The 23,343-nt window shown below is 37.9% G+C and overlaps 1 protein-coding gene across 5 annotated transcripts in view; it reads left to right on the forward strand.

The window, feature by feature from the left end:
• DGKH (diacylglycerol kinase eta) overlaps positions 1–23,343 on the forward strand; it is a 202,716-nt gene that overhangs the window by 138,498 nt on the left and 40,875 nt on the right. For all 5 annotated transcript variants that reach the window (XM_069601244.1, XM_069601246.1, XM_069601248.1 and 2 more), the window contains exons 9-17: positions 1,217–1,319; positions 2,420–2,579; positions 4,507–4,615; positions 4,763–4,902; positions 10,137–10,221; positions 12,175–12,260; positions 18,537–18,636; positions 21,235–21,508; positions 22,423–22,545. In XM_069601244.1, the coding sequence (XP_069457345.1) occupies positions 1,217–1,319; positions 2,420–2,579; positions 4,507–4,615; positions 4,763–4,902; positions 10,137–10,221; positions 12,175–12,260; positions 18,537–18,636; positions 21,235–21,508; positions 22,423–22,545 (1,180 nt within the window). The remainder of the gene's footprint in view (positions 1–1,216; positions 1,320–2,419; positions 2,580–4,506; positions 4,616–4,762; positions 4,903–10,136; positions 10,222–12,174; positions 12,261–18,536; positions 18,637–21,234; positions 21,509–22,422; positions 22,546–23,343) is intronic.

A 23,343-nucleotide genomic window follows, 5' to 3' on the forward strand; every position in this document is an offset into this window, starting at 1 on the left:
ATACCTAGTGTCTAAACATAGTCACTTGGTTCAAAACCAAACCAAGCTGTATTTCCACAACCTTCATGAATCAGCTCCTAAGTTTTCCAGCTGTTGTCCAGTTTTTGGACGTAGTTTTACCTTTTTTGTAAAAATAGTGAAGATACAATTTTATGTCTGCTTTTTTCATTTAACACTCTTATAAATATTTTTCGGTTTCATGACTCTCAAACTTTTTTCTTTTAAACCTGTGCAATCTCATTTTTCTAAAATCCTGATGGATTAATTATTGTAAATCATGATAGGAAACTGTCCCAAATCAGGTCATCAGCAGAACAAGAATCATTGTTAAATTTCGATTATTTTCTCAAAAGTTTTGATAAATTTATTTAATGGATATGCCAGTTTTCTAAAAGGACTAATGAAATAAAACTACATTAAATAAGTGCTTTATGAAGTGCCCGCTTTTACTGATGAAGCATTTAAAGGCTCTCTAGATAGATACATAAATTATTCTAAATTGCCTAGGTCCTACATTATATGTTTGCCCAGCTTGAGTGACCTTGAAACTTTGTTTCCTACGAGTTAAGACATCCACTGAGTGCTGGTGATGTGGATCACTCCTCAAGATGAGTGGGTGATGATAAGACCTTTCTCTTTTCTTTACTGAGCGGGCAGTCTAGCTGAGACAGTAGGCACAGATGTCCTTATAACTGTACTAGCATGACGGTGTTGTAAAAAAGGTGTGAATAGACAGTTGCAGGATCCCTGCAGACACCTTGCAGACTGTATTTATTTTCATTATATTCTGTAAGAATTTTGTACAGTCAGTGTCATCAGTTTTTCCTATGGACAGTTATGCTGGACGCATACCGGTTTGCTTCCCGTCTTCATCCCTTCTTCCCTCCCTTCCTCCCTCCCCTTCTTCCTTCCTCTCTTCTCCTACCTCTATTCTTCCCTCTCTCCTTGCTCTCACCAGGCATTTACTGACTACATACTACTTGCCTGAGTCACCCATGAAAACAGACTGCACAAACCAAATCAAATTCCCATCTCTAAAATGATTAGTCCATTCCTTAGAAGTATAAACACTGTGCCATTAAAATAATTTATGAATTCCTGGACATTTGAAGATGCACTTAATCTTCATTTTTCAGTTCCTTAGACATAGTTTGTTCCATAACGAAACATGAATGTGTGTTTACTGACTCCTGAAGGCTTATTTCTTTGCTACTAGGTACACACTGCCTGTAAAGATTTGTATCATCCTATATGTCCACTTGGCCAATGTAAAGTATCTGTCATACCTCCAATTGCACTAAACAGCACTGATTCTGATGGTAAGTATCACTAGTATAAGTATGTGTATTCCTGGTTTATCAAATGTTGATATGTACACTATTTTCCTAGTATAAATAACACTGTAGTTGGTTATTCTGGTCAGTTTATATATAATAATTCCATTTCAATTGCAGAACAGTACATTGAATTTATACAAGAATATTTTAAAATTAAGGTTTAACATAACTATTAACACAGTGGTGAAATTACAGTGTATAAGATTTATAGATTTTACATTTCAGCAGATCAAATAAGATCGTTATTCTGTAAGAAAATGCAACCTGAACAAATTAATTTTTTATAAGCATTTTTTCCCCCTCTGTAATTGAAACTGCCCATTAGCAAAGCTCTTTTTGAAACCCATTTTTCTGTTGTTTCGCTGTAGGACTTTATATTCCCATACATTCACGCACTTTTTTTAGTGTTACTATTTTATGACTTAATTGCACATATGGAAGAACCCATTTACAACACTGGTTGGGGGATAGCATACTTATCACTTCTTTGTAAACAAACCATATTACATAAGGCTTTTACCATAAACTATTATTAATGTTTTGCATCAATAAAATGCCTTATGCTTTTCAAACTTTTTGTAGAAATATGCCAGTAGATATCATAGCTACTGGCTGCATATCATAGAAGCTGCAGAAGATATGATTTTTTTAACCTGTGCTGTTAAGTCTCCCCTAAGCCCCAATATATCAAAGTTCTGTTATTTATTATAAAATTTAAAAATACTTTCTGAGACCTTAACAAGGAGGTGTTAAATATTTTATGATACTGAAAATTAGCATGAATCCTTTTAACAACTGTGAATTTGTACACTGTGATTGGTTTCTCTTAATAATTAAGTATTGTTAGGGCAAGTGGTAGATCTCAAATTATCTGTGCTTAATACTTTCACCATCTTTTGTATGATTTTTCATTATAGCTCATATTTTAAAAGGTAAGTTCTGTGTTCTTAATACGTAAGTAATGAACCTGTATGCATATGGGGGCTCTGAAGTATGAATTTACTGTTTTTCTTCTAAAGTTTTGTTAAGAGAAAGCAGTGCATATTGATCTTACCTTGTGTTTTTGTTTTTTTCCCCCACAGGTTTCTGTAGAGCAACATTTTCATTCTGTGTTAGTCCTTTATTGGTTTTTGTCAATTCTAAGAGTGGAGATAATCAGGGAGTCAAGTTTCTTCGTCGATTTAAACAGTTACTAAATCCAGCTCAGGTGTTTGATTTGATGAATGGCGGTCCTCATTTGGGGTAATTGATTACTGACAAATCTTCCTTGAATGAAATGTAGCACTAAGTGTGAAGTACATTTGGTTTTTCAGTTCATGAAAATTGTAGATTCATCTAGACGCCTCTGGGTTGATCTTCTCACACCTCCCTTTTTTTAACGTTCTAATTATAAATTTTAACACAACCTTTTTGATATTTATATAACTTCCTGTGTGCCCAAAGTTGAATTTGTTTAGAAAATGTTTTAGAATATATCCTGCATCAAACAATGCTGTTTGCTTAGCTCTACAGAAGTAGACCAACTTGTGTAAATGGAGAAATACAAAAAAATAACTTCAGGAAACGATTTGCATTGGGAGGCTAGTACTGAACTATATACAATACAAATAATCAGTTATTTAACCGAAATACAGATAACTGTTGTGGATCTCAGAAACAAGTTCTCAAGGACTTCAGACTTGGTTCCCATAAATGACAGAAAGTACTTTCATTAACTGTCCATTTCAAATTTCCTGGAATGTCGTATAACTTAAAATATGGGGGGAAAAAAATTAAGTGTTTTAGTGATGGAAAATATGCCTTGAGGCACTTTGAATACATTTTTAGTGTATATATATATATTAGTGTATATATATATTAGTATATATATATTAGTGTATATATATATTAGTACATATATATTAGTGTATATATATATTAGTGTATATATATATTAGTATATATATATTAGTGTATATATATATTAGTATATATATATTAGTGTATATATATATTAGTATATATATATGTTAGTGTATATATATATGTATGATTTTCGTTGAAGAGGTGATACTGAGTCATCTGAACCAGGGGCGCACAAGCTCTTTCTGATTTGCTCCTGCCAGCTTGGCTTTTCTCTTGGATCCACTGTAACACTGGAGCAGGAATGAAGACTTCAGACCCCAGTTCCTGAAAAGGCCTTTTGTGTTTTGTGCTTCAGCTGTCTCCCATCTTCTCTGTTTCTCTTCTCAGTCTCTCGTTGTGCCCCTTTTCACTTTTGTCCCTTCGGGGTCCTCCTTGTTCCCATTGCCTTTTTCTTGCTGTCTCAGGCCCTTCTGGTTCCCCGAGTGTCGCTCTTCATCTGAACCCAAGTCCTTCCTTACGTGCTGTGCCTCCCTTCCTTTCCCCTGCATGGGTCCTGGCACTTTCTCATCACCTCTGTCTCTCCCATCGCTGACTAGCTTCGTCTCCCTTTCCAGCATATCTGCTTTATCTTATTTTTTTGCATTTTTTCTACTCATCCTCTGAAATTCCAAGGAACTCCCTTTGTGAAACTTCTTGAGATTGTCTCCATATTTTTTTCGATTTTCCACAATACTTGGGGTATACAAAGGTACATTCAGAAGGTGAGATGTGTCAAAATTTGAGATGGAGGAAGGCAGAAGTAAAGAGATTGACCTGAGGAAAAGAAAAGAGGAAGTTAAAAACTACTGGCAGTATGGTGGGGGTATGTTAGTGATGTTTGGTGGATCTCTTTAGGAATCGCCCCCATGCACTCAAGAGCATCAGTGCCCTGGATTCTCCACCTTGGTTTTAATATGCTACTCATGGAAATAATATATCCTTGTGATAGAAAGAAAAAAGATCACTACTTTTACCATCGCTTGTCACTTAACCTTTAATAATCTTTCCTGGGTTATGCTTCTTTTTTGTTTTTGCATTTCTCACTCCACTTTCTTCCTAATTTTGTCTCCATTTCTGCTTATAATCCTCTCTCCTCTTTATGATCAAGACATTTTCGTGACTTCAACATTGCACTCAAATTAATTTTTATAGTATGTCTCACCTGTAAGAGTTCTTATATTTAACCTGAACATGAGTACCAATAAGTAACAACAGAATTGACAAAAGAATTGGGGAAAGTGATTTTTATTCACTTATCCTAAAATAAAATACTTCTTACTTTCAGTTTAAGATTATTCCAGAAGTTTGACAATTTCCGGATTCTTGTTTGTGGAGGAGATGGAAGTGTAGGTTGGGTTTTGTCTGAAATTGATAAGCTCAACTTGAACAAACAGGCAAGTGGTCATCATTCTTTTCATTGCTAGTTAACATGAATGTATCCTAACCTGCTGACTGGTGAAGTGCAGAAATGTCAGAGTCTCTCTCTCTCTCGACTTGTCTGAGGTCTCCTGTGGGGCTGTTTTGTTTTTGGTTTTTTTCAGTGTCAGCTGGGAGTACTGCCTCTGGGTACAGGAAACGACCTTGCCCGGGTTCTCGGCTGGGGAGGCTCGTACGATGACGACACCCAACTTCCTCAGATACTTGAGAAGCTGGAACGAGCCAGTACCAAAATGCTGGACAGGTAATAACAAATTCTTTTCTAAAACTAGACTGAAAGCAGCATACTGATATCCTCCTTTTGATCATTAGAATTGTGCTGACAGGAAGCCCATGAAGGGGTTCCACCCTTGTGGTCTAGAACAGAGCCTGACACAGAACAGACACTCTGTAAATATGTTTTTTGAGTGAATTTTTTAAGTGAGAAAACTAGTGTTATGAACCCATTATTTTAAAGATAGATGGCTACACTAATCCTTGCTCTTGTTTAGTCGCTCAGTCATGTTACTGTCTGTGGCCCCATGGACTGTAGCCCCCTAGTCTCCTCTGTCCATGAGATTTTCCAGGGAAGAATAATGGAGTAGGTTTCCATTTCCTTCTCCAGGGGATCTTCCCAGCCCAGGGACTGAAACCGCGTCTCTCGCCTTGGCAGACAGATTCCTTACCACTGAACCATTTGGAAAGCTCATGTTGATACTAATTACTTTCAACTGCTGTTTGGGTCAGAAAGCTTAAATAGTTAATTTGTGGGGGTCTTTTGATGAATATACTAGGTATGGCCCTTTCCTCTTCTGGTTTCATGAAAACCAAAGAAAACATACAAACTTTAGATAGTATATCTTCTTAATTATACATGTTAATAAGAAATTGAGCCAACAAAATACTAAAAAATATAATCCTTTCCCAGGGACAGGAAAATGCTAGGAAAACAGCTCCGCATGGAGGAACCATCACTGTTTTTATGGTATTCTGGATTGCATCTCTTAACTGCTCTCTCTCTAAATACCTCACATGTAAAAAGAAAAAAATCCCAGTCTGTGTGACCTGAGTATCATGGAGGAGGTGTTTAGAACTGACATATAGGGAGCAGCCGGGCTTCCCTAGTGGCTCATGGATGGATGATAAAGAATCCATCTGCCAGTGTAGGAGATGTGGGCTTGATTACTCCATCAAGAAGCTCCCCTGGAGAAGGAAATGGCTACCCACTACAGTATGCTTGCCTAGAGAATGCCATGGACAGAGGAGCCTGGTAGGCTACAGTCTGTGGGGTTGCAAAGAGTCAGACACGACTGAGCGCAGGCGCATAAGGAGCAACCAGGGCTCAGTAAGCAGTAACCTCCATTATCACTGGAACACAAACGTCAAAATCTCATTATAAACTCCAGCTAGCACGAATCAAAACAACTCTGATAGGATTAGCCATCTGTGGAACTCTTCCCGAAAATAACAGAATCTCATCAGGGAGCCACCAATCCAAAATGTAATTACTCTAAAATAAGCTGTAATCTAATTAACGGTAACCTTGCCTGTCATAAGGTAATGTTGCAGTGGCTGATTCTTCTGCAGACAGGGCATTTGAAAAGAAAGCTAGGTTGGTGAGCATTTATCTCTGTTAATCCCAAACCAGTCATGAGAGGGATCCCCCTGTAGTTTGGGAGCATAAAGTGGACTCAGTCACCAGAGTCTTTAACAGAGTCTAGAGGTGGTTTCCCGGAAGACTGCCCAATTCAGTGCTTACGAAACCTCACAAGGTATTTTAAATGGCTTTTTCTTGTAAATTTAAATACCACTCTCCCCACAACCTAGGAAATACTATGAGGCATTTCCTCTGCACTGGGTGTGTGCTTTTCCCTTGTATGTTATAAAAATTAACGTCTCCAGGTGGTTAGCGGAGAAACAGCACCCCTGTGGTAAAATTCCTTAATACCGACCTGCAAAAAAAAAGTGAAGGTGAGTCGCTCAGTCATGTCCAGCTCTGCGACCCCATGGGCTATACAGTCCATGGAATTCTCCAGGCCAGAATACTGAAGTGGGTAGGCTTTCCCTTCTCCAGGGGATCTTCCCACAAGGATTGAACCCAGGTCTCCCTCATTACAGGTGGATTCTTTACCAGCTGAGCCACAAGGGAAGCCCTCAATGCCCCGCCCCCCGCAAAAAAATAAAAGGGATTTTAAAAGCTAGGACTGTTGTTAGAAACATAAGACAATTTTGTTCCTGTGCTTTCTTTACTAATTTAAGAATCGTTATTGTTGTTCAGTCACTAACTCATGTCCAGCCCCATGGACTGCAGCACGCCAGGCTTCCCCATCCTTCACTGTCTCCTAGTGTTTGCTCAAACTCGTGTTCATTGAGCTGGTGATCCAATCCAACCATCCCATCCTCTGTCACCCCCTTCAGTCAGTCAGAAGGCCACAGGATAACAGGGTATCTTTAGCTGATTGTTGTTGTGGTTCAGTTGTTACGTTGTATCCAATTCTTTGCCACCCATGGACTATAGCAGCCAAGGCTTCCCTTTCCTTCACCTTCTCTCAGGAGTTTGCTCAAAGTCATGTCAATCGAGTCAGTGATGCCATCCAACTATCTCATCCTTTGTCACCCCTTTCTCCTCCTGCCTTCAATCTGTCCCAGCATCAGGGTCTTTTCTAGTGAGTTGGCTCTTTGAATCAGGTGGCCAGAGTATTAGAGCTTCAACTTCAGCATCAGTCCCTCCGATGAATATTCCGGGGTGATTTCCTTTAGGGTTGACTGGTTTGATCTCCTTGCAGTCCAAGGGACTCCTCAAGAGTCTTTTCCAGCACCACAATTTGAAAGCATCAGTTCTTTAGCACTCAGCCTTCTTTATGGTTCAACTCTCACATCTGTACATGACTACTGGAAAAACCATAGCTTTGACTATATGGACCTTTGTCAGGACAAGTGGAAAATTGATGTTTAATAATATTCCACATTATGTATGCTTTTTCATATATATTAACTTATTTGCACTTCCTTGGGGTCTCAAAGAGTCGGACACGACTGAGCAACTTCACTTTAACTTACTTAGTCCTCAAAACAACACTGACTAAGAAAAGCATTATTAGGACTATTTCACAAAGATGAATGTTGAGTTTTCTAGAGACAGTGGGAATAAGAATGATTAATATTTTTGGCTGCCTGGCACATCTAGTTGCTTTTCTTAATAGAATATCATCTTGTTTAATCCTCACTATACATTTAGAGATGGATAATACTATTATCTCTATCTTACAGGGTAAAAGGCTCAGGAGATTTCTTTTGTTTTCAGGGTCAAATTGCTAATAAGTGGTTGAACCGATTGTCTACACCAAAATACAGACTCTTTCCGAGGGCCTTTGTTTAACACTGCGCTCACTCACTGCGTGCATGCTAAGTCGCTTCAGTCGTGTCTGACTCTTTGTGACCCCATGGACTGCAGCCCACCAGGCTCCTCTGTCGATGGGATTCTCCAGGCAAGAGTACCGGAGTGGGTTGCCATTCCTTCCACCAGGGGATCTTCCCAACCCAGGGATTGAACTTTGGGAAGCCCTTAATGCATATAATCACCACCAAACTGGTTCTTACTTTCTGCCTCCAACTCTGCCTAGTTGGTACCAATAAGCATCCCTTCCTGGCTTGTGCTGAGCCTTTCTCCTGTTTCTTCAGCTCCAGTCATTTGCCAACAAAGGGAGGAGGTATAGGTGGAAGGCCCAAGGCCGCTTGGGTGGATTTCTTTCCCAATTCTTTAACTATCCTTTGACTAGAGAAGTATTTCCAGGTATACGGAACTTGACTTCCTTGTTTTCAGTTGTGATTTTCCCTTTTTGAAGTTTCACAGGGTCTTATTGTTTTATTCATTGCTTTTATTACATCCGTCTTCGGCACCAGAATATAGGCTTTATCAGAGAAGTCATATTCACTTTTCTATTACCAGACCCTTGAATACTGTCAATGTGAGATGTCCAGTACATACCTGTTGCATGGATGCATGAAGGAAAGAATGACTTTTTATGCTCAAATATGTATTTTTATAATGAGGGTTTCCATGCAGGCTCAGCAGTAAAGAATCTGCCTGCAATACAGGAGATGGCGGTTTGATTTCTGGGCCAAGAAGGAAATGGCAGTCAACTCCAGTATTCTTTCTGGGAAAATCCCATGGACAGAGGAGCCTGGCACGCTACAGTCCATGGGGTCTCAAACTTAGATACAACTTAGTGACTAAACCAGCAACAGGCATATATTTATAATATATTCATATCAAGAGTTGAATAGTAGTTATACGCATCTATTTAGTTTACACACCCTAACAGATAACCTATGTCTTTCTCTCAGAATTTGAATTTTTATCAGACTCATTAGTCTGATTGATACACTAGGTTCTGTTTACATACTGATGCTAATCTTGGGATTTTTCGCTAGATTCTGTCACTGTGATATGCTTTTCTTAAAATTTCATAATTTGTAATACTGCTCTCATTTGCTTTGGGTCTTTTAAAAGTCTTTATTTTACATCTTGTTACTGATGATAGTAATGTCTATACCCAATTGTTTTTCTCAAGTGTTGAAATTATTTTAGATAGATGACTGGATTTATCTGGAGTTGATTGCTTATGTCTAACACCAAATGATTCAGTGTTTGGTTTGAAATTAATGTTTACAGCTAATTGAAATGAATTTGCTTCAGTCAAGCATTATTTCTATTAATATTTTCCTCTCAATTTCACACTTACTTTCTTAATGTAAGAAGGACTGTTTAGCTAATTTCCATTTCATATCTGTATAAGGTGACTTGGTAAGAGTGGTTGTTACCTGCAGAATGATTTATTTTTCATAGGTGCACTTATTTAATCTTGGACATTATTTTAGAATTTGGGGTTGTGACCCATTAGTAACTTTTATAATCTAGTTAGAAATTGCAGTGAGCATTATTTAAAAAGTAAAACAGAAAAGAACAGAAAAGTCATAATGCTTTGCACTTAGTGAAGAGGGGCGGTCTTGTTACATAGGTACATTTCTTACTGTGGGCCATGGCCTTCAAATGTTTGAAAGTCTCCAATCAGAGATTTGGTAAGATAGGGAAATCATAGATTATGAATTCAGCACTTTATGAGATTATGGTAAGTCCATCTCTTCCCATATTTGGTGATTTCAGACATGGGAAACATGCTCATGAATGTCTGTGCATGTGTATGTGAGGGGCTTCCCTGCTGGTTCAGATGGCAGAGAATCTGCCTGCAATGCAGGAGACCCGGGTTCGATCCCTGGGTCAGGAAGATCCCCTGGAGGAGGAAATGGCAACCCACTCTAGTATTCTTGCCCGGGGAATCCCATGGACAGAGGAGCCTGTTGGGCTACCGTCCATGGGGTCGCAAAAGAGTCAGACATGACTGAAGTGACTTAGCATGAGCATGTGTGGATGTGAGGTGAGAGCAAAATCCATTAAATTTTAAAGGAATTTTAGACCAGATATTCTTCTCCCTTCAGGTGGAGTATTATGACCTATGAACTCAAATTGCCGCCAAAAGCTTCTCTACTTCCCGAACCTCCAGAGGCGTCTGAAGAATTTTATGTAAGACTTTAACTCTTTACCTGTTTATCATTTGAAAACACAGTTGAGTATCTTGAACAATTAAAAAAAAAAAACATGCATAAGATCTGGTAGCATGTTCACTTAATTGTAATTGTTCCTATTTGGGGTTTGGTCTCACTGACTGCCTCTAGTCCTCCGATCTAGAGGAAAGAATCCTTACCATCCCGGTTAGGGTCCTTCCCTGACACCCTCCTTGGCTGTGTGAATTCAGCCACATCACTCGCCTTTGTGGGTCTCGTCTTCATGGACCTCATCTGTTGAGGAGGCTCCATGTTGGGAGGACTGAAGGAGGTGATGAGGTGTGGAAAGCACTGCGCATGCAGACCCCCTTGCTCCCACCCCAAGAGAATTCTCCCTGAATAGTCTTCCTGTCGGTTTACTCTTTCCAGCAGGGCTCTAGGGAAGCCAGCTGATGCCAGGCTCCTCTCAGCTTTCCCTCATCTCTTGCCTCAGCCATGAGCACCTGTTTGATTCTTAGGTGTTCACGCAGCTCCCTTAAATAACCTCCAAGCTCACCAATACTTGTTGCCAGAATATTGTAGAATTTCTCTCTTCCTGCTTTGCCCGCTATGTTGAGGGCGCATCAGAATTAACCTCCCTAGGTTAAGGTTCTCTAGGTTAAGCCTGTTAATCAAAATAAAACAAAGGAAGACGGTGCCCTTCATTCCATCCCTGCTCCAGACCGTTAATAACTACAGTTTTTAGACGTTCTTAAAGACTCTACATTCTGATTAAACCTCAAAGCACTGGAGATTTTAAAAAGAACATAATTTTCAAAGGATTATTCTCTGACTTACTAAGACCGTTTGATCTATGACAGCTTATTTTTCCCTCTAGGAAAATTCATCTGTTTATTTTACAGTTGAAATCTTTGTTTTGTCATTAAGAAAATTATGATCTTGTCAAAACTAAGGAAGGGAATAATATCTAGAAACATGGGCTTTATTTCTTAAAGAAACTAATTGTATTTAAAATTTTTTCCCCAATATAGAAATAGCATAAACTGCTTCTAAAAAATTGGGAAAATACAAAAACATCTAACAAAGAAAAGAAAAATTTTATATATAGTCCTGCCACCCAGAGGGGCTTGTGTGCTAAATCACTTCAGTCATATCCGACTCCTTGTGACGCCATGGACTGTGGTCCTGTAGGCTCCTCTGTCCATGGGATTCTCCAGGCAAGAATACTGGAGTGGGTTGCCATGCCCTCCTCCAGGGGATCATCCCCACCCAGGGGTTGAATCTGTGTCTCTTATGTCTCCTGCATTGGCAGGCAGGTTCTTTACCACTAGTTCCACCCGAGAAGCCCTAATTACTAATATTTAATAATTACTGTTAAAGATGAATATATTTTCTACTTTATTTCCAGCAGCATTTTTGTTTTTGTTTTTAAGAATATTTTATCCAACTATAAACATAAAGGTTTTATAGGAACCAATCCTTTTTTATCATGGAATTTTTTAATGTTACCAATTTTCTCTCCAAAGGGACAAAAGGAGGAGATTATTTTGCTTTTCTAACTTCAGAGATGTCTATCTCCTAGCATATAAAATAAAGCTAGACAATTTACTTTTATCATATGTGTAGTCACTAAATAAGGTACAGCTGTAACTGCATGGAAGAAGGCTATTTTTAGTGTAAAAGATTTTGAATGAAACTTCTTACAAAATTTTAAATGGATTTTCCGGGTTTCTCTGAGAATATGAATTGGGGAATCCAGAAACTAAGAACCTTTCGGAGAAAGGAAATACTTATCTGTTTTGTGTGATGACTCTCATAGATGTGTTTATTTCATTAAAGTCACTTATATTTCATTATAGCCATTGCCGTGTGCCACATGCGTCAAGATGACGCCATTTTTGAAGCACTAATGACAGGGTTGTATGAATGCCAGCAACAGTAATACAGGGTAGGTTTTCTTTATCTTTTTCAGATGACAATTTATGAAGACTCAGTTGCAGCTCATCTTACAAAAATCCTCAATTCTGATGAACATGCAGTGGTCATATCTTCTGCCAAGTGAGTTGTGGCGTTCAAGTCATGAAATAGTTATACGACGAAAATGCGAGGAAAGCATTTTATCTTTCTTATTTAAACAAACATTTATGATTGATTATGATGTGGAAAACACTATAATTCATTATTTCCATAAACACTACTCTTTAGGGATCGTTTACATCAGAAAAAGGAAAATAACAATGAGATTTTTCAAAATGACATTTCTCAGCATGGTTAAATTTTGTAATTATATTTGAATTCAAAGTGATCAGATTTTAGTTGTTGACTCCATACATGGACCCCCAAACTACCTGATTTTATTATTCCAAATGTTGCCGGGGTAGGATTTAGGATTTTGGTTTGAAGCATCCTCTACTGCCGTCATGAGAAATGGAAAATCAGCTGGCGGAAGGGGTGAAACGCATTCAAATTTTCAACTAATAAGTGAAAGTAAAAACATGCTTTAGTCAGTTCAGTTCAGTTCAGTCGCTCAGTCGTGTCCGACTCTTTGCGACCTCATGAATCGCAGCACGCCAGGCCTCCCTGTCCAGCACCAACTCCCAGAGTTCACTCAGACTCACTTCCATCGAGTCCGTGATGCCATCCAGCCATCTCATCCTCTGTCGTCCCCTTCTCCTCCTGCCCCCAATCCCTCCCAGCATCAGTCTTTTCCAATGAGTCAACTCTTCGCATGAGGTGGCCAAGGTACTGGAGTTTCAGCTTTAGCATCATTCCTTCCAAGGAACAGCCAGGGCTGATCTCCTTCAGAATGGACAGGTTGTATCCCCTTGCAGTCCAAGAGACTCTCAGGAGTCTTCTCCAGCACCACAGTTCAAAAGCATCAATTCTTCGGCACTCAGCTTTCTTCACAGTCCAACTCTCACATCCACACATGACCACTGGAGAAACCATAGCCTTGACTAGACGGACTTTGTTGGCAAAGTAATGTTTCTGCTTTTGAATATACTGTCTAGGTTGGTCATTACTTTTCTTCCAAGGAGTAAGCGTCTTTTAATTTCATAGCTGCAGTCACCATCTGCAGTGATTTTGGAGCCCAAAAACGGGTTCTGGTTTTGCAAGGAAATATTACTGATACACAGAAAGAAGTGAGAAAGAGGAAGTAAAGAAAAGGGATGGGAAAGTGGTGGAGGAAAAAAAGACATAAAATTTAGTATGTTATATACTTAATTAGCAAAAAATCAAGGAAAGACAAGATAAATGATTATAAACAAATTTGCTTGTGACAAAAGTACAAATGTAGTGACAGTCGCTTTTGATGCTATAACCCCCAGGAAGGGGAGATTTGACCGAGCCGTAGGAAAGGAGTTGAGCAGTGTAAGTCAAGGGAACACACTGGTTGTCCAGATTGGTGGGCTCCAGAGCTCTTTTGATGGACAGTGCTGCTACTGGGTTTTTGGGTTTGATGCCTCGGTTGGGTGTTTTCTAATTAGTTGTATTGCTTTATGGTGAAATGTACAAATCTCAACTTTGTCCCAGGCCTTAACACTTCCTATGGCCTTTTTCATCTTGGGCCAAATCCATATACTAAGTTACTTCCTTAGGTATTTCTTAAGTTACTTCTACAAGGAAGCTATTTGCATCTGCACTCTGGCCTTATGAGTCAAATGCTTCTTTTCAGGACATTTTAAAGGATATTGTTAGAAAACATGAAAAGTTGAAATGGGACCTTTTTAAAGGTATAAAAAGTTGCAGAGTTATTCTTCAATATAGTTAAGTAAATATTGTATTTGGCCACTCTCTTAGTTTAAAGGATGTTAGCAGAGCTTTGATATTGAATTTTGTGTATTTGATGTGTTTGGTTACTGCCTCCTTTGCTTTTTATATATTTTTTGTTTTATTTCTTTAAGAGTATAATTGACTTATAACATTTTTAAAAATAAAATTTTATGCAGAATCTCAATATTTAAGAACTAAAATTCTGTTTTGTTGACATTAATACACTGGATAGGATTAAGTTTTTGGTTATTTACAAGAAAAAATAAGCAACAAGGTTACAGGTGACAGTTTTAGTTTATATTCAATGCAGTTTCCAGTTACCTGTATTTCATGTTGGTTATGTAATTGTAAGGATGCCATTTTTATTTATTAATTGAGGACAATTTCCTTACAATTATGTAACCAACATAAAATACAGAAATAGCTGGAAACTGCGTTGAATATAGTCCAAGACTTGCACAAAAAGTAGTGAATTCAAAATTAAAAGCTAACATAGTATTGTTCTCTTACATGCTTAATGATTTGAGAAGAGTTTCAAAGTTATAGTCTATATTTCTAAATGAAATTTCAATCTAGCCTTGGTGGAATCCTTGAAATATTTCTGAAAAACAGCTTGAAAACCACTGACGTAAGTCACAGTGCTGGGCCGTGTCAGTCTGAGGTCCTAGATGAGATTCAGCCATTTGCTGGCTTTGTGACCCATGTCTGTTTTATCAAGTATAAGAATGGAAAGAATGCCTGTCCTTCCTCCCCCATGGAACTCTTAGGGGAACTAACTTGAGGATCGAAATAAATATAGAACTTATGAAGTACAGAGTGCTGTATTAAATTATGGTGTTGTCACCTCATGTTTTACCCAACTGCATTTCACATTTTTTTTTTTTTGACCTTGACCTGGCTCCTTGTCTAGCCTCTACTGTTAGCTTAGCTTTGGATTCCTCCCTGACTGGCTCACTTGCCTTTAAGCAGACTCTGTTCCTGTCCTGGTCCCATCTTGTCACTCGTCCGGGAGGCCAGACCTGCCCAGGGGCCCAACCTTTGCAACTGCCGATTAAAATTCAGGGGCATTTGCCATAATGAGGTTCAAGAGAGAAGAGATGGGACTATATGCAATAACTTTGTACCAGTAATATAGTAATACTACCAATATAGTATGTTTTTACTATGCCAGTAATATAGTACCAATATAGTATATTTTTATACCAGTATAGTATATTTTTGAGTTTTTTTTTTTTTTCTTTTGGCCTCACCAAGTGGCATGCAGAATCTTAGTTCCCCAACCAGGGATCAAACCTGCATGCACTGCAATGGAAGTGCAGAGTCTTAGCTGCTGGACTGCCAAGGAAGGTCCCCACTTTGATTTTTGTTACAGACTTTTTACAGACATATGAAAAAATTGAGATATTAGTATAATGATTTTCTACCATACCTATCACTCAGCTTCCGTATTGTGTCAATATTTTGTTATCTACTCCCCACTTTCTCTTGCTGGTGTATCTAAGCAAATCCTGGAAATCATTTTATTCCACTTTCAGTTTGTATATCCAATAATTTTTTAAGTCTAATAAAATTAATAATAATTACTCAACTTATATTCCATTTCTTTAACTTTCTTGAAGTTCTTTTTTTTTTTTTTGAAGTTCTTTTTTTTAAAACATTGATTCATTCAAATCAAAATCCTAACAAGGTACAGATTGCCTTTAGGTTTTATGCCTCTAAAACGTGGAAAATCTATAATATATCTCCCTGCTTTTAAAAAATTGTGTTATTGAGGCATGACACATACACAATAAAGTGCTCAAACCACAAAGGTACAACTCAGTGCTTAGAAAAAAATAACACATTCACACTCACATTCTTCTGACCACCACCCAGATAAAATAAAGCATTTCCTTCTCTTGTTAGTGCCATTTAATTATTGAAGGATTCAGTATTGAGGCAGAACATTTCTGAAATAAACCTCCTGTTTGTTATGTTTATATTTGTTTCATAAGATACTAATTCTCAGTAGCTTAAGCTATTTTTAACTTTTTAAATGTTGAAAATGCTGATGAAAAAGCTGTATTTCCTCAGCATAGCTAGTAAGTAGGTTAACTAATGTAGTTCATCAACACAACATTAATATTTCTTTGATTTTGAAATTTTGTCAGTCCAGTAAGACAACATGAGTTATCTTCTGAGATTCAGAAGCACTAATCAGTCATTATAGATGTCATTTATTAATAAAAATGAAAAACCGGTTATTAAGTAAATGCAGTTTGCTCTGTGGACAAAAATTCTCAGAAAACGGGATCACTAGCAGGAAACAAAATACTAAAATTGGAATCATTGTCTTAGAACCATAGAATTTTAGATTTGGGGACTATCTTGGAGATAACTTAGGCAACCCCTCTCACTAAACAGATGAGGTATGATACATAGTCGTTGAGACTCTTTCCTCAGAGCACATAGGTAGCTAGGGATTTTAAGATACTATGCATTGATACTTGTAAACCACCTTTAATTTTTGATTTGAACTTCTTAATATCAGATTAAAAATGAAATTTTCAGGTTCTGATAGTATGGTCCCTGCCTACCAATATGTGATCCTGTCTGGGCACCATTGCCATATTTTTCTTACTGTAGCATTTGCATGTTTTATTGTCATTTATCATAAAAAATAAGTGAAAAACTGATAAATGACGGTACTGCTACTGATAAGTATGGATCTCATAATCGAGATGATGGTGGGAACCATCAGGCATGCTAACTGTGGACTTCTGTTAGGTTCAACTGAATATTCAATGCACATGTTTGTTCAACTTGAAGCAAGAGCAAAACTAAAGAAATACAGTGCTGGAAATGCTTCATTAAAATAATAACTAACATTAATTAAATATGTAATTAGAAATTTAAAATATTTTTAGCTCTGTTTGAAGGTCCATGTGCCACTTTCATTCATTTGATTTTTGTACGTGTTTTCTGGAAATCTTTATGTATTAAGGGGGAAATTGTATCAGTTGGAGAGTGTTTTTTGTGTTACTATGGTAAGTACATCTTAAACCTGTTTTTCCCCAATTTTGCAAGTTCCTGGTTGGTGTGACTTTGAAATCATACTGCTTTTAAGTATATACTTTATTTCTATTTAAAAACTCTACCCATTTAGGTGTAACAAGAAGTGAATCCATTCCTCTGGATTATAATAAATATCCTCTATCTTTTAGAATATGGAATTTAATGAACCATGAAATTCCTCCAGCTAAGTGACCAGTGTTCTCCTAACACAGAATCCTAAAGTCCATAGAAGAAACTTCATAGTAGCCTGTCTTAATATTTCAAGAAATTCCATAGAAGTATTATACATAAAACAAAGAAGACCAAATGACTTGAAACACATGATAAACTAAAGTCTAAACTACAGTCTCTGTAGAAATTTGAGTTTAAAAGGGTGGTCAAAAAGGTTGAAGGTTAGGAAGTATTACCTTTTGTCCAAGTGACACCTAGAAATTGTTGCCAAAGGACAAAACAAGAACTGTTTGGAGTAATTTATTTCTTAGATGATAAATGTGAAGGTTTGGAGTGTGTGTGTCCCCTATATCTATTGAATGGCTTGATTTCATAGTTATTTAAGTATCTGAAAACTTTATGTTGCTCACATACCAGAGAAAATTGTCAGTATAATGGAAAAAAATAACTGGTAGAATCTTCTTTTTCTTAAAATTCCTCAACTTCTATCAATGTTAAAGAGAAATGCTATTTTTTAAATAGTCTGATTTTTGTTTTCAAAAATCACTTTATAAGCTCCTGCTTCAGAAAGCTGCTCATACCATTCTGTCGGTTGTAGTTTTTAATCCAACACCAGTTCTAGACTTTTGACAAATTTTGTTTTTATTTCAGATGATTTTTTTTTCTTTTTAGTCTGTTTCATTGCAAAGAAACCAAATGTAATTAAAAGAAACAAACAGATAAACCATGTATTGCTGACACTAACAAGACCTAAATTCAATTAGTCTGCGTGGTATTGCATTATTACCTTAAGGGGGGTGGGGAGGAGATTGGATTTACAGAGAATATAAGTCAGTTCAAGTGGCAGGCTGGTTTCCAGCACAATGTACAACTTGTTTTGTCTTCAGGAAAGATATACTTTCAAGATACACATATAATGAATAAAGAGCAACAGGGACATCATCAGTGACAAATTTTTTTGTTTGTTTGTTCAACACTGCAATTTCTTAAGAATACGTAAGACGCAGAAGATAATGTTTTATTTTTTAAATATGATCTAAAACTACTCTTCTCAAGAATTTAAAGCATTTAAATATTTGAGAAAAACTTGATATAACCTAAAAAGACTTATTTCAATTATGTAGAGCAAGGCTTATTCATATATCCATTTATCACTTCGAATGTCCTGAACTGACCTAGGGCCCGCCACACAGCAAATACAAGTTTCGGTTTATAAAGCAATGATCCTGATCTTTTCACAGTTTACTCAATTGCGCTTATTTTTAAATATGTTTGTAAATCAAAGCAAAGCAGCTTTCTGAGTTTCCTGAATTGCACAATTTCTTTTGCTCAAAGGATACTTTGTGAGACCGTAAAGGACTTCGTTGCCAAAGTAGAGAAAGCACATGAGAAAACGCTGGAAAAAGCTGTTGCAGCCGATGCCGTGGCCAGTAAAGTAAGCGGGACACGTTCGGGGCGGGAAGGTCTTTTACAATGTGAACCTCAAACTGTGTTTTACAGCTAAATTGATTAAGTGGCTTTCCTGCCTAGGCATCTCAAGGCAAGAGAAAATTGCTTTTGTATCAGATATGAGGATTTAAAACATACGCTATTTTTTCCCATGTTTTTGCAGTATAATTCCTTTATAATGTTGTGTTAATTTCTGCTTTACAATGAAGTGAACCAGTTAGAGGTTTACAAATATCCCTCTTGGACCTCCCTCCCATTGGTACGTACGAAAACTGCATTGCTGAAGACCAACAATCTGAATCTGATCACTCACCTCCTTTTCCCCACTGGTTGACATTCTGAAGGAGAAATGCACAGTAGTTGGGTCATATGGGGGAAATTGCTAGGCAGCTGGTGCTCCAGCGCGGGGAGGAATGGTTTTCCATTTCCAGGCAAACCTTGGCCGCCCAAGTTCCCTGCCAGCGTGGTTGTTCGGATTCCCCAGATGTTATATTCCTCAGCATCTTTCAGGTTTCTGCCTCTTGCTTTGCCTTTTTTCATGATAGGTACTTTTTTTCCCTTTGTGAGCTGTCTTAGGCTAAAATAAGAACAGTTTACTGAACCCTGAAAGCCACTGTCTTTGCTTTCATTTGCTAACAACAGGGCATTCTTACAGACGGTTTGGCTCACTGGGGCTTTGCAAAGGCATGATCTTACCCAGCTGTGGATGGTGGTTGGATTGAGTGGAAGGGAAAGAAAATAGAAATAATACATCTGAAGTTTTCAGCCTCTTTCTCGTATTTTTATTCTCTGTGGAGAGCTTCAGAAAACAGAGACCCTGTGTCATCACACGCTTTTCTCCTGACTGTTTCTGCTGTGACTTTGTCCTGGCCTGTGATCAAAAAAAGGCAGAGAGGACTGGATATTTGTGTGGAGATAACAGGTACATTAGGCAGCGGCATCAGTAGCTTTGGGCTTCCCAGATGGAGCTAGTGGTAAAGAACTTGCCTGCCAGTAGGAGACATAAGAGACGTGGGTTCAAGCCCGGAGTCGGGAAGATCCCTGGAGAAGGAAATGGTACCCCACCCCGGTAATTTTGCCTGGAGAGTGCCATGGACAGAGGAGCCTGGCGGGCTGTGGTCTTTAGGTTCTTACAGTCAGGCACGACTGAAGCAACTAAGCAGTGTGATCCATACCTTCAGTCCTAAATGTTTCCTTACCCTTAGGGATTCAAAAAAGCAGAAGGACGCAAGGGCCCAGCACTTGTTTTTCTTTCGCATCATTATTTCCTATCCTGGGCACATTCCTTTTCTCTTTCTTTGAGCCAATAATCCCTTAAGTACTCACACTCCTTTGCAAAACCAAAGCTTGTAAACCAAAGTGTGTTTACAAGACTCAGCCAGACTTGGCGATTTGTGATGCTCCAAACAGTGCCATAAGTTGATCACTTAAGAAATGTTTATTCAGTGTTTTGCGTGAATGCGTGTGTGCCAAGCCTCTTCATTCATGTCCAACTCTTTGTGACCCCATGGACTGTAGTCTGCCAGGCTCCTCTGTCCATGGGATTCTCCAGGTAAGAATACTGGAGTGAGTTCTTTGCCCTCCTCCAAGGGATCTCGGAGAAGGCAATGGCACCCCACTCCAGTACCCCTGCATGGAAAATCCCATGGACAGAGGAGCCTGGTGGGCTGCGTCCATGGGGTCACGAAGAGTCGGACACAACTGAGCGATGTCACTTTTCACTTTTCACTTTCATGCATTGGAGAAGGCAATGGCAACCCACTCCAGTGTTCTTGCCTGGAGAATCCCAGGGACAGGGGAGCCTGGTGGGCTGCTGTCTATGGGGTCACACAGAGTCGGACACGACTGAAGTGACTTAGCAGCAGCAGCAGCCAGGGGATCTTCCCAACCCAGGGGTTGAACCCTTATGTCTCCTGCATTGGCAAGCAGGGTTGTTTTTTCTTTTTTTTTTTTTACTATTCACACCACCTGGGAAGTCCATGTTTCGTCTAATGTATAGCAAATTTTGTATAATGTGTAAATTGTTTATGTAATGTGTCACTTTATCATGAAACTTTCTTTGTTTTCTTTTAAGGAAAAATAACTTTAGGAGGAGTGTAAAGATTTTTCACCCATGCAATGGAGTTTAAATAGTTCTGGAAGTATAAATCAGTAAATTTACAAAATAATTATGCAGTTTAAAAAAAAATTAAAGTTATTTAGTCCATAGGTATCTAAAGTATAATTTATAATAGATAGCCAGTTAGTGATAACAGCTTCCCAGGTGGCTCCGTGATAAAGAATCCACCTGCCAATGAAGGAGACTCGGGTTCAATCCCTGGATCAGGAAACTCTCGTGGAGAAGGAAATGGCAACCCACTCCAGTGTTCTTGCCTAGGAAATCCCATGGACAGAGGAGCCTGGTGGGCTACAGTCCATGAGGTCACAAAGAGTCGGACATGACTTAGGGACTAAACAGCAACAAAATTAATGATCAACATCAATGTAGGCATCTTTCCTCTAAAAAACTGAAAACCATTCATTGAAACTATCACTTTCCATCTCCACTAAATGAAGATTCATCACTATGTTTTTGTTTTCTTAGTGTTCCATCCTAAATGAGAAGCTTGAACAACTGCTCCAGGCTTTGCACACAGAGTTCCAGGCAGGTCCAGTTCTCCCAGGCATCAACCCTCTCATGGTAGAAGAAGATGCTGTGGAATCTTCCAGCGAAGAATCCTTGTGTGAGAGCAAGGAACATCTCTTGGATGACACTACAAAACCCTCTTCCCAGAAAGCTGTCAAACCAAGGGAAATAATGCTGCGGGCAAACAGTTTAAAGAAAGCAGTGAGGCAAGTCATTGAGGAGGCCGGAAAAGGTACACGTTAACAGAAGCAGCTTCTGAAGTTGGCAACATTCTTCTTGCAAGCACAAGAGAATTTTCATATTGGTCAGACTGCGTGCTCAGTCGTGTCTGACTTTACAGCCCCGTGGGCTATAGCCCACCAGGCTTCTCTGCCCATGGAATTTTCCAGGCAAGAATATTGGAGTGGGGTGCCATTTCCTACTCCACGGGATCTTGCCCCCCACCCTCCGCCAGGGATTAAACCCACAAGTCTTGAGTCTCCTGCATTGGCAGGCAGATTCTTTACCACTAGCTCCAACTGGGAAGCCCATTGGTCAGACTAGACACACGTTAAAAGAATTTCAGAGATAAAGTACACTGAAAATGTTAAAATAAAATTACAAATTACTTTTAAATCATATTTCTGAAATTAAATTTTTAACTGGAATCTGTTGCATTCTTAAAAGAAAATCAAGCCTATAATCTACTTTGAAAATATTTTCTTAACATTTATCTCTTAAATGTTTATGTTGCTTTTTAAAGAGTTTTTATAATAGTTCCACCTCTATTTTAGTTTTTCTGCATTCCTGTAATATGTTTACTTAGAATTTGAGGTAATAGACTAAAACTTAACTTTGAATAATATTCAGAAACCCTTTACGAATTGTAACTTATAGTTGGACTTGTCTTTCATTCTCGAAGTTCTTAGATTAAATTTTTCTCTTCTGCTAAAAATACAGTTTTGAGATTTTAAAATATTTCCTTTTATAGTCTCTAGTATTAATATTTAACAGACATCACATGACCCCAGAGTTCACTGCCAATCAGTGCTTATTTGTGAATGGGAAATTCCTTTGAGTTTATATTTCAATTTTGTAAGAATACGTTAATATTTATGGATCTTATTTTTGCTCATTCAAACGTATTTCTCCTCTTGCTACTTAAAGTGATGGATGACCAGCCAGTTCACTCCTCTGAACTAGTTAATCAGTCATTCGATTATGATAGCACAGAAACAGATGATTCCAAAGATGAGTTAAAAGAAGATGATGTGAAAGAGTCATTAACTGGTAAGAAAATTGTGATAAGATTATTTTGGAATTAGATAAAATGTAACTCTGCTTTCTGTTTTCGAACAGCTTCTTAGTATGAAATAAACTATTTGCATTTTTGTTTTTAACGAGGTTTTTCAGAAATTAAAGCTTAGGTATTCATGCATGCTGAAATAATGAAGGTAACATTGTTTAGACTATTGTCAGGTACTCTCGCATCCCTTTTTATCATTTAATCTGGAAATCATCATCATAAACTAAGAATTTGGGGACCAAACATGGCTAAATATCTTAATTTTCCTCTAGGAAGAGTAACTACCAAAACTGAAGATTTTAACTTGTTTTAGCTTTCAGATTTCTTTGAGAATAATATGGAAGCTGCAGGCCTCACAAGCATAAAATGTGGCATTTAAATAATTCTTTGGTCCCTTGAGCTCTGTTGATTAGCCTAGATGGTTGATAATGCTTATTGCTAAATTAAGTTTTTAAATCATAGGACATCTAGTTACAACCCTGTCTCTACTGAAGTTATTTTTGCCAGGGAATTAACATGTAGTTGCTTAAAGACTATTAACTATTTCTCTACTTTTCTAGTTTTAACTGAAGATGAATTTATACTTTTAATTTTTCATGTTGAATAAGGGAAAAGGTATTAATTTACTAGAATATAAAACAAGCAGAACTATTAATGAAGGCAGGAAGAATATGAATATAATTAACATAATGCAAATGAAAATTAATACTATTATATCACAACTGTTGGCAATCATTAAATTTTTGCTTATACTTTTATCACATATAAACTTGGCTAGATTA

This window comes from Ovis canadensis, chromosome 10, assembly GCF_042477335.2.
Source record: "Ovis canadensis isolate MfBH-ARS-UI-01 breed Bighorn chromosome 10, ARS-UI_OviCan_v2, whole genome shotgun sequence".
Lineage (NCBI taxonomy): Eukaryota > Metazoa > Chordata > Mammalia > Artiodactyla > Bovidae > Ovis > Ovis canadensis.